Source organism: Chinchilla lanigera, unplaced genomic scaffold (genome assembly GCF_000276665.1).
Source record: "Chinchilla lanigera isolate Chin_1 unplaced genomic scaffold, ChiLan1.0 scaffold00096, whole genome shotgun sequence".
NCBI classification, from domain to species: domain Eukaryota; kingdom Metazoa; phylum Chordata; class Mammalia; order Rodentia; family Chinchillidae; genus Chinchilla; species Chinchilla lanigera.
Window position 1 is genome coordinate 6,133,294 of NW_004955497.1, and position 11,984 is coordinate 6,145,277.

Sequence of the window (11,984 nt, forward strand, 5' to 3'; positions counted from 1 at the left end):
TATTGTCTGTATTGTGCTTGTGATATGTTGTAAAATGTTGTATGTCTGTTAATGTTTCCCTCCTTTTATCTTTAAAATTAAAAAAAAATAATAATTATTATTTCATCAAGCTACCAAGAAGGGGAATAGGTGGGTCAAATGGAACCTTTTAGCTTTAGTTCTTTGAGGAATACACACTGATTTCCACAGTGGTTGCTCCTGTCTACACTCCTACCAGCAGTGGAAAAGGGTTCTTGTTTCCCCATAGCCCCACCAACACTTGTCTTTTTCTTTTTTCCACTAGCATTTGTTATTGGTTGATTTCTTGATATAGCCATTCTTTCTGGAGAGAGATGGAATCTCAGCATCATTTTAATTTACATCTCACAAAAACCAGTGATGTTGAACATTATTCATATATTTATTTGCTGTGTCTACTTATCTGAGAAGTGTTTATTTCAGATCCCAATTTTTGTATTAGATGTTTAAATTTGAGGGGTCTGACTTTTTTGAGTTATTTATATATTCTAGATATTAGTCCTTTGAGGAATAGTTGGAAAAATGTTTTTCCCACACTATGGGTTGTCTCTTCACTCTATTGGTGGTTTCCTCTTGCTGTGCAAAAGCGTTTTAATAGGATATGATTCCAGTTGTTGACTCTTTGTGATAGTTCCTGTGTGATCGGAGTTTTGTTCATAAAGTCTTTGCCTGTACTAATGTCTTCAAGAGTTCATTCTATCTTCCAGCAGATTTAGTGTTTCGGTTTTAATATTTAGATCTTTGATCCATTTTAATTTTAGTTCAGTGAAGATATGGGTCTAGTTTTAATCTTTGACATGTGGAAAGCCAGATTTTCCAGCACCGTTCATTAAAAAAGCTATCTTTCTTCCAGTGAGGATGTTGAGCTCAAAGGTAAGGTAGCTGAGTGTGTTTGGAGTTGGGTCTGCATCTTCTAATGTATTGCATCCATCCTAAAGTCTGTTTTTTTGCCAGTACCAGGCTGTTTTTATCACTGTAGCTTTATAATACAATTTCAATTCAAGGATCGTGATGCCTCGTGCTTTGCCTTGTTGCCTAAAATTGCTTTTGCTATTCAGGGTCTCTTCTGGTTCCAAATGAATTTTAGGATTGTTTTGTCTAATTGTGAGATATGCTGCTGGTATTTTGATCATGGTTGTCTTAAATCTGTGTAACAAGTTTGGGAGCATGCCGTGTTCACTATATTGGTTCTTCCTATCGAAGAGTAAAGAATATCTTTCCATTTTCTGATATTCCCTCAATCTCCTTTTTCAGAGTACTGTAGTTTTCAATGTAAAGGTCTTTTACTTCCTTTGCTAGATTGATTCCTAAATATTTCATTGTTTTGGATGCTATTGTGAAAGGTGTTGTTTCTCTAATTTCTCTCTCAATGAGTTCGTTGCTTGTATAGAGGTATGCTATTGATTTTTGAGTGTTGACTTTGAATCCAGCTAGGTGACTGAATTTGGTTATTAAATCTGGAAGTCTTTTCGTGGGTTTTTTGGGGTCTTCTATGTCAAGTATCATGTCATCTGCAAATAATGATAATTTAACTTCTTCCTTTCCTATCCTTATTTGTTTTATTTCTTTCTCTTTTCTAATTGCTCTGGCTAATGTTTCCAGATCTATACTGAATAAGAGTGCTGACAGTGGAGATTCTTGTCTTGCTGCTAATTTTGGCTTGAAAGCTTTCAGTTTTTGTCCATTTAGTATAATATTAGCTGTTGGTTTGTCACAGATAGCTTTTATCAGATTGAAATAAAGACCTTTGTTGGTAGATTTTTAATTATATCTTCAATTTCATTGATTGGTATTGGTTTATTTTGAACTTTTATATCTGTTGTTTTTTTTTTTTTTTCTTTTTTGAGACAGGGTCTCACTATGCAGTTCAGGCTGGCCTCAGATTCACTTTGTAGCCCAGGCTGGACTCGAACTTGCAGTAATAAATCCTCCTGCCTCAGCCTCCCAAGTGCTGGGATTACAGATGTGAACCACCAGGCTCGGCTTTACAGCTTCTTGATTGTTTTGGTAATTTGTATGGACCTAGGGATCTGTCCATGTTTTCTGTGTTTCCATCTTATTTGCTTACGTTTATGACGTTTTGTGGTTTCTTTTGCTATCCAGTTGCACTGCCCTGTGCTCTGTTTGCCCCACAATGGGGTGATTAGGGCAGGAGGACAGTGGCCTAGAGTGTGGCAGCCCAGAAGAGGAGATGATGGGGTGTGGTCTTGGATTGGTTCATCTGCCTTTGAACAGCTTGCTCAATCCTTACTGTCTCTGCGAGTGGGTAACCTCAGAAGGGCAGGCCGTCCACAGCCAGCAGGGCCTAGACATCACATTGTTTGAAAAAAGAAAATGAAAGATATCGTTAGTTCATCTCTAAGGAAGTAGCTTCTCGTTTGTTGTCAAGGTCAGCACTCAAAGCACTCGGCAAGTGCGCCACCAGGAGCTTCCTGCCCTATCCACTCAGCCTGAGAGAGGGAGTCTCGTGTGCAGAACTGGAGGCCTTTGGCGGGTGTGGGGTGGGACAGTATGGGGTGCAGACTTGTAGAGGTGAATGACAGGGACGGACATTTCATATGTGGGAGACCGCCTGAGCAACCCCCAGATGTACTGATAGGACATACGTGTTTGCTGGAGAGCCACTCAGCTCAGGAAAAAGTGGGAAAATATTTAGCTCACTTTGGATATGTTCTAGACGTGTCATTAGGACAGCAGCTTAGGCGATTAGGGTTCTCTGTATTTGAACAGTTGCAGGTCTAAATAAATAGGAGTATTGACTGGGGAGATCTTATGCTGATAGGATTCTTGCCATATTAGAGGTTTAAAATAGAAGAAACAGCACATGTCTAATCCTGAATAAATAGGAATGTGATGGAGGAGCCTATTGTGCATGTAGTCAGCATTCCGCCCTGCTCTCGTTTAAATCTGGGTGTCCCCCAAAGCCCATGTGCTGAAGGCTTGTGCCCAGCCCATGGTGCTAGTCTGAGGCAGCAGAGCAGTCAGGAGGAGGAAGGAGGTGAGGTCACTGGGGTCTGCCACTGAAGGTGACAGGGAGACCGCAGCCCTCCCCTTCCTCTGTCTTCACCTCCTGGTCACCGTGAGTTGAGCAGTTGCCCTTGCCAGGTGCTCCCGCCATGATGCTCTGCCTCGCCATGTGCCCCCTGAAATCATGAGCCCAGATCAGCCTTTCCTCCTTGCAAGTTGCTGCTCTCGGTACTTTGTCACAGTGATGTAAAGCTAACAGCACCGGAACAAGCTTCTAAGCTCTTGGGAAGACTTCTTTTGAAGAATTAGGTGAGAAATGCTCGGGTCACTCCCAAAAACAGACCAGTACCAAAAAAATAAAAAACCCACAGACCATTACAAATTCCAGGCTTATAACATGTGGAGTCGGTAGCACTTTTGTTACTCACTTGCTTCTCCCCAGTCATTCCTCTGTGCTTCTTTACAGATACATTTTGTTGCTGTTGTTACTTGCTTTCCTTGTAAGTTCTCGTGGAGTGAGTTCCTGCTGATCAGTTTTCAGTATGTTTCTGTCTTACACTTTGTTTTTATTAAGCTTCTTTCTTTCTTTTTTTTTTTTTTTTTTTGATACCAGAAATTGAACTCAGGACCTTGTGCTTGCCAGGGAGGTGCTGTGCTGCTGAGCTATATCCCTGACCAGGAATTCTGTTTTTCTAGTTTATCTTACAGTAAGTTCCCATCTTATGAGCAGGTTCTGTTCCAGGAGAATACTTGTAAGTCAGATTCCTTTGTATCTGACAATGTGAGTCTTACGCAGTACACCTGTGAAAGTTTGCAACTGGACTATTTGTAAGTTGGGGACTTAATGTATTGTGAGCTAGCACCCTGTTACTCTAAATGATTCTCTCAGGAAGAAATTGCTCAAAATAAATCTTCTACCTTTTGCTTAGAGACCTTGGTATTCAGAATTTCCATATTTTAGCACTCCTTCCTTGGGTATTTACCTTTCCTCAATGAATTTTATGTAATACTGCCTCTTTCTCAGGTTTTTACTCTTAACTGCAAACCATTTTTATTATATAAGAATAATTGATGGGATAGCAATCAGTATAAAATTACTCCAGTCAATTTTTTGAGTGTTGTTATGCATCAGGCCCTGTTGTCAGTGATTTGTGTAGACGGTAGCTCACTAAATCTCACTCTGGGAGGCAGGTTCTTCCTCATTTCCCAGGGGAAACGCTCTTACCCGCTTTAGACGGTGGTGACCAAAGCACAGAAAGGTGGAGCGATGCACCACAGGCGTGCACCCGTCAGTAAGGGAGCAGGTGCAGTACGGTCAGTGTGTCTAACACCACTGTCGTGGATGTGAGGCAAAAGCAGCAAATCAAACTTGGGATTCAACAGAACTTTTCCCTGATACCAGCTCTCTTTATGCTCCTCCATGTCACTCTCCACATTGCCTCTGCCAGAGCCCTTTCGTGAGCTCGCTGTTGTTCATCCCTAGATTTCCATTTGACAGTTGCATCTATGGGGATGCTGCCCGTGACTCCTGGATAGGTCTGCACCTACGCCCCACGGGGTTTCAGAGCCCGCAGTCCTTCCTTGGAGCACCAGTCCCAGCGGGAGGTGCATCAGCCTGCGTGCTGTCCGTCTCCTGCTTTGAAGTTCCGCTGTGGGAGCAGCCCTGTCCGTCTTCAGTTACCATTGCATCTTGGTCACCTTGTACACTGCTGGGCAAGTGAGAGGTCCTCAGTAAGTAATTCATTGGATGAGTGAACCAAAAGTTAGGAAGAGCAGCAGAAGAAAAGCAGAGACTTACTTACTTCCCAACTTCTCTTAAGTGTAGTGTACCATTCAGTGATTACACTAGTGAGATTGTTACACCTCAGGCAACCAAAAAGGAAACTACGAACAGGATATTAATTTATTCCTCAGCAACAATTGCAAGCTGGCTTTTGGAGCTGGTTTCACGGCCAAAAAAGTGCACCCAGGTACGGGGCCTTTCTGTGTTTCTGTCCCTGCAAGTTTGGCAACAGGATGAGCTTGTCAAAAGGAAAGTATATCCCAGCCACATTTTCTGTGTTGTACCAGGAGTGGGTTTGCTGTAGGAGCAGTGGGTTTGAAACTCCATATATCTCCTTAAACAGAAAGTTGTGATTTGATTTAGTTGAATTGGTAATACTTTCTGAGGAGAGAGGGGAAAGCTAATACTATGATACTGGGGAAGTCCTTCCTGGCATGATTCTCTCTACTTGTTTTAATCCAAGTCACTAAAAGCTTTTTATGTTTTGTGTGCTTGGGGGGACAATTGACAAGTGTTACTGGAGGGTGACCTCAGTGACAGTTTTTGTAGGAAAACCCCTCTCCAGACTCCTCCCCAGTGTCAGTGTTTGGAAGTCTTTTCAAGCATTCCCCAGAAAAAACGTTCTAGTCTCTTTGGGGAGGAGGAAAGCCATTCTGTGTAGTCGTGGGCTTAATGCTTCTGTTTTCAGTGCATTTCCTTCCCCTCCGCTGGGCTCTGTTTAGTGTCCCAGATGCAGATTCGTTGATTCCTCTTATGTGAAGAGTGAAACATGCTGGGTTGGTGAAAGAAGGGCAGCCCAGGAGGGAGAAGGGATTCTTACAGGGGTTTTAAAAGCCATTCCTCCTGTTTTCTTTTTACTCTATTCCTGTTTCACAGATACCTGGTTCTTCCTATGTCTGAGCCTCTGGTATGGGAGCCTTTCTGGAGCTCAGTTGGGCTTACTTCCCATGTACAATCTGGGTGTAGCCTTTTCCTCTCATAACCTGGTTACATTTTATCTGCAGTTTTGTAGCTGTTTCTACATCCTACTTTTAGTATTTATGGTAGTCTGCTTCCCATCACTATAACAAAATCCCTGAGATAATCACCTTACAAGGAAAAAAGATTTAACTTGGCTCCTCATTTGGAGATTCTGCTCCATGATTGGTTGGCCCTGTTGCTCTGGGCCTTTGGGGAGACAGAACATCATAGCAGAAGCACATGGTGGGGAAAACCACTCACCTCATCACCAGGAGGGGCGGGAGCCCCCAAATCCCCTTCCAGAGTAGCTCCCCGATGACCTCAGCACCTCCCACCAGGTCCAGCCTTTTAAAGGTTCTACTCCTTCCCAAAAGCAGCATGGTAGGCATGAAGCTTTAGGGAATGGGCCATAAGGGGATATTCAGCATCAAAATATAGTTGTCCTTGTGGACTGTTAACCTTTTCTTTTTGCCATCATTTCAGTGAAGAAGAAAGGAGGTAAAAATGCATGTGTATTCCTTCTCTCAAGCTTAGCTAGAAAACTTTATTGTATTTTTTTCTATAAAAGGAGGAGTATACTTACAGTACATCTGAAATCTGTGCAGTTCATTGGAATAAGGAGACATTTTTGCATTTTAACCAATTCTGTCATGTTGGAATGATAGGATGATGACAGTTCCTGGGAAAGAGTTGATGTCTAAGGAAACTAAAACTCGCTGTTGTTAAAATGTGAACGTGAGGTTTAAAAAACATCTTCTCACTTTCAGATTGTGAGCCATGCCTTTAGTGAAGAGGAACATCGAGCCCCGGCACTTGTGCCGGGGCGCTCTGCCCGAAGGAATCACCAGTGAGCTTGAGTGTGTGACCAACAGCACTCTTTCTGCAATCATACGCCAGCTGAGCAGTCTCAGTAAGTCATCTTTTTTTTTTCTGGTTAGCGATGACATTTTAACTTCATCTTACTGAATGGGCTTCAACAGTTATATGATTTCAGCTTAAAGGAAAGAACTTTCTTCCCTCTACATTTTCCAGGCTATAGCTAACTTCTACAACATCCTGGGTTTGTGATACTTAGTGAAGATGTAATGCTAAAATTACCAAGTCAGGAATTGTTAGATAAGACCATGTATGCAAATTTAAAGTAGTGTTAATTTTTTAAAAGTTCTTCAAACTGAAGATAGCTGGTAGTATTTTTTTAAAAAATTGTCAATTGTTTTGTTAAACTTGAACGGTACAGGTTATTCTTATAAATGTGATAGATTGAAAACTAGGTAAACTTGTAATGTACCTGGTACATAGTAGTTGCTCAGTAGCTATTGATTGATTGGCAGATAAGTCCTAGAATAAAGCTAAAAAGCATTAAGATTTTCTGATCTTAACCAACTTAAAAGTTAAAATGCAGGTACTGGCTTCTGTATTGAAGTCAACAAATGTTCGTTAATCTTGATTGTCAACTTGACTAGTTTGAGACTCCTGGCGAGGTGGTGGGATCACGAAGTGCTGTAGTTACCAGTAGGTTACCCACCGATACTCACAGCTGGCTGTGCTGTTCGGAGGCAGTAGGTCCTGGGGGTGTGCCCCTGGGGAGCGTGCCTCTGTCCTGGTGCTCTGCTTCCTGGCTGCCCTGAAGTGAGCAGCTGTGCTCGAACACTCCCTTTGGCCACCATATGCCTGCCTCGGAACCAGCCAGTCAGGGACACCTCAGAAGCTGTGAGCCAGGTGAACCATTTTCACCTTTTCGCTGTATGTGTCAGGCGTTTTGTCCCAACAGGAAAGCCAATCAGTACAGAAAATTGGTACCAAAAGTGGGTCGTTGCTGTGACTATACCTGACCACGTGGTTCAGTAACTTTTGGAACTAACTGGCTTGTGAGAGTAGTTGGGAGACATTCAGAGAATGGAGCTGGAGAAAGCCTAGAATGCTGAAAGCAGAGTGTGGTGAGTGACTGCGTGGGGCTCGGGTTCTGACAGGGGTGTGAGAGTAAGGGCCAGGCTCGCAGGTTCCAGTTGGGAGTGAAGATGCTGAATACAGGCCCCGTGGGGTACATTCTAGCAGAACATTTTATGTGTACTTTCCTGTGTCTTGAGACTGTGTAGGCTGAATTTGAAGTGGCAGAGGAAATTCAGGTCGTTTAATGTTCTGATTGTGGCAAGGCTGCTTTTAGCCATATTTGTATTGAGAATTGGGAGCAAAGAGCAGAGCAAGAAGATTTGAAACACTCAGCATTTTAGCCCCAAAAGAAATGTGTCACGTTGGGACCGAAGGAAGTATAGTTGTTAAAGAGATTAGTACCATTAAAAAGAAACCAAGTACTGTACATCAGGACAAGGAATAAGGAGGTCTTGTGGAGCTCTTGGGAATCAGCAAAACGCCACTGATTGCAAGCTCAAGGGTGTAAATTTGAGAAGATACATGGCAGCTCAGGTCTTCCGCTCTGGAAGGGCCGCTGAGAGTCACGTCGCTGTGCGCGACCGTCCAGGCACCATAGCCGTGGTCCGCTGGGGCTTGGTTACTGCTCGCGCTGCTGTTGGACCTTGGCGTCGTCCACGTGGTGCTGTTGTTTTCAGAGACTTCAAGCCAGATTTCAGAAGGAGGCCTGGGAGGCCAGGCAGTGTGCCTCTGGGGGGATGCAAAAAGCTGCAGGAATCAGTGCAGTGGCACAGTGCAGACGCCCCAAGAAGTCAGAGATAGTAGGAATGTGAGAACATCTGCTATAGAAAGCTGTAGGTAGTAAGTGGAGCCAGCCTATAAGAGAGAAGCCGTGTCGGTCACAACCAGTGAGATCATAAGGGTGGGGTCCGTCCAAGCCCTCTGGAGCTCACGTTTTGCCACCATGCGCCCTAGATGCCACACATGGAACTATAACACTTAATGTTTGCCCTTGCTGGGTTTTGGCTTTGCTTTGGTCTGATTTTTTCCTATTTCCTTATTCTTCCCTTTTAGAATGGGAATCTTTACCATGTGCTGTTGTATCATAGGATCGAGTAGTTTGGTTTTAGACTTTGGACTGGGACTTTTGAGCAATACTGGAACTATTGTTTTTGTTTTTGCTTTTTTGTTTTTCTTCTGGTATCAGGAATCGAACTCACGACCTTGCGCTTGCCAGGCAGGCACTGTGCTGCTGAGCTAAATCCCCAGCCCATAATGCTGGAACTATTAAGACTTTGTGGAAAGAATTATTGTGCTTTTGGTTGTATAGTAGGTAGAATTATGACCATGTTAATATATTTATTTGGAGATTGAGTTTGGTTTAAGATGTGACTAGGTGTCAAGTTGACAAGGGTTCAACTTGTGCCAGTTAATCTTAATTGTCAATTTGAGTGGTTTAAGAGACTCCTAAACAGATGACTAGATCATGAGGGCGCTGGTGATTTTCACAGTGAGTGTGCAGTTGAGGCAAGGCCGCCTTGAAGGAGGTGGGTCACTGGGGGCGTGCCTTTGGAGGGTGCTTCTCTCTCAGGCACACTTTTCCTCTGTGCTCCTTCTTAGCTGCTACGAGGTAAACACCAAGCCAGCCATGAACTGAAGCCTCTGAAACATTCATACCACTTCCTCCTTTAAATTGTGTGTGTCAGGCATTTTGTCCCGTCAGCGAGAAAGCTGACTAGTTCAACAAATAAACCGATCATTACATATATGGTCTGTTTGTATGCATATATTGATGGCAGGTACAAGCATGAAGAAGACTTTCTGTTATTCTAATGTTGAATATTAGTGTTAAATACCCAAGGAATAATCTATTTTTTTAGACTCAAATGCACGTGCAAATGCTTTGTTCTTCCAAGCTTTTTGAAGTTACACTATTTTTGCCTTTTAACATTTACCAGTATGTCGTGGTCTGGTTTTCTCACTTCTTCCCACCCCTTCTGTTTAGTTCAGGTGCCATTTCTGGTGACAGGTTTTCACAGTTAAATATTTCAGAAACAATAACTAGAAATCCTCCATAAAATTGCACATTCCAGTAGCCTCAAGCGTGGGAAGATTTTTTTCTTTTAGAAACTCAAGTACATTCACATATTTTGAAGAAGAAACACTGCAGATGAGTATTTGTTTCTTTAAAATAATTTTGTTGCATTGCTGTTAATATATTTTAATAGCTCTATAACTGGCTAAGGAGAAAGTAACTTAAAAATTACGTAATGTATTTTAAAACATTTCTTCTGGAGTTTAAGCTAATTTACAACTGATTCTTGATAGTAGTGATTAATAAAATATTTAAATCCACTTAATTACAAGAAGATTCCTTATAAATTACTAAAGGGTAAAAATGTATTTTTATACTTTTGAAGAAATGCTTTAGTCTCTTGTTTTTATAACTGGGATATCTTTTGGTACAAAGTATAAGTGATGAAAACCAACTTAAAACTCTTAAAATTTTAATCGTCGATCTGTATCTCACACTGTAATTAATGTTCAGTGTGAAGCTGCGTTGTTTGTGTTGATGATGGTTGCTTGGCCATAATCTCTGGTGAGTGGGTCTGCCTGCCCAGTACATTTTGTTGCACGTGGTCCTTGTGGTAAGCGGAATAATAGCTTCTCCGACGTGTTTATGCCCTTACCTGGGAACCTGGAGATACGTTATGGTACCTGCAAGGGGAAAGTATGCTAAGCATTTGCTTCAAGAGAAGGAGATTGCCCAGATTATCTGGTTGGGCCCAGTGTAATCACAGGGGCCCTTTGAATATGGAAGAGGGAGTAGAAGAATTGGTGTCAGAATGTGTTCTGTGAGAAAGACACAGCCAGCCGTTGCTGGCTTTGAAGATGGAGAAAGGGAGCAGTAGCTGCAGACATCACACAGAGGCCGGAGAAGGCAAGGAAGCGGACACACAGTCCCACCCCTCGCAGTCCCAAGTACAGCTCTGCCAGGGTCTTGATTTTAAGGTAGTGAAATGCATTTGAGGCTTTAGACCTCCAGAACTGTAAGGTAATTTGTGCTGTTTTAGGTACAGTACTATGTTTATGTTAATTTGGTACAGAAACAGTAGGAAACTGTATACCACTCTAGCCTGGGCTGTGTTGGGTACCACATAATTATCTGCCGCCACAGGATTGGGCCAGCAAAGGGCATCTGCCTCAGGGACACCCAGTCCCTAGCTGAGCTCCCTCAGTTGCTGTCAAACTTGCCTCTGTATCAGAATCCCTTGCGGAGCATTAAGGTAAGATGCTGGGACTCGCTTCGGAGGCGGTGATTGCAGTGTGCCTCAGAGATGTCACCCATGCAGTGAGACTCGGTGCGTCTGGATTGAACTGATGTGTTATTCAGATCTTTTGTGTTATTCAGGTCATTCAGATCTTTTCAGGCCGTTTAAACAAAAAACCGCAATGCATTTGCCAGTTCATTATGGGACTTAATGTTGAGACGTCATCATTGGCTGAAGAACCATGGACACCACCCATAGGGAAGAGGGTAGAATCTTAGAGAAAGCACAAGACATCAGTGGTGAGGAAAGGCCAAAGGAAGGATGCACAGAGAAAGCTGCACAGGAAAGAGACCATGCGGTCTACAAGGTGGAGACAGCAGCTGGTCCCTAGAGATGCCCGCGACAGCTTTCCTCTTCCTTTTCGGGTGTAGTGTGTGCGGTGAATACCCTCTTCCTTCAGATTCCTTGCTCGCATCTTGGGCTTGTATCCCAAAGATCTTACAGAAAGAAGAACCTAATGATATATGTGCCAGGGATATAATTTCTAGAAATCTAAGATAGTGACTGCAATGGGCTAAATGTTTATGTCTTCCTCAAATCCACATGATGAAATCCTAATCCTCAGGATGATCCTATTTAGTATCCTATTTAGGCCTTTGGGAGGTGCTAGGTCATGAAAGTAGAGTCCTCATTAATGCCCTCATTTAAAAGGCCTGCTAGAAAGCCCTTGCCCCTTCAATGGGAATGCAGCACTGGGTACCGTCTTGGAGCAGAGAGGGTCACTCTCACCATATGCCAAGTCTACCACTGTCTGGATCTGGGCTTCTCATCCTCTGAAACAATAAGCCGCCCAATCTACGGTGTTCTGTTACTGTAGCCTGAACTAAGGCTGAGTGATTAATGGCTGATAGAATAGCAAATTAGATCTACACTTTATTAGTGCTTCACTCAGTATCCCCTCTAGATCAAACAGACAGCAAAACAAATTGAATTGGTCCCCACTTAGAAGTGAAACACATTTTAAATTTGATTAACAAATAACAGCATAGTTATAAAATAGGGGACAGATAGGAAGTTTGTTTTTTTTTTATTTTAAAGAATAAAAGAAGGATAAC

The 11,984-nt window shown here is 42.7% G+C and overlaps 1 protein-coding gene across 4 annotated transcripts in view; it reads left to right on the forward strand.

Moving 5' to 3' along the window:
* The window catches only part of Wasf3 (WAS protein family, member 3), a 90,007-nt gene that overhangs the window by 32,661 nt on the left and 45,362 nt on the right, over positions 1-11,984 (forward strand). For all 4 annotated transcript variants that reach the window (XM_005406349.2, XM_005406347.2, XM_005406350.2 and 1 more), the window contains one exon: positions 6,496-6,638. In XM_005406349.2, the coding sequence (XP_005406406.1) occupies positions 6,506-6,638 (133 nt within the window). In that variant the 5' untranslated portion in view covers positions 6,496-6,505. The remainder of the gene's footprint in view (positions 1-6,495; positions 6,639-11,984) is intronic.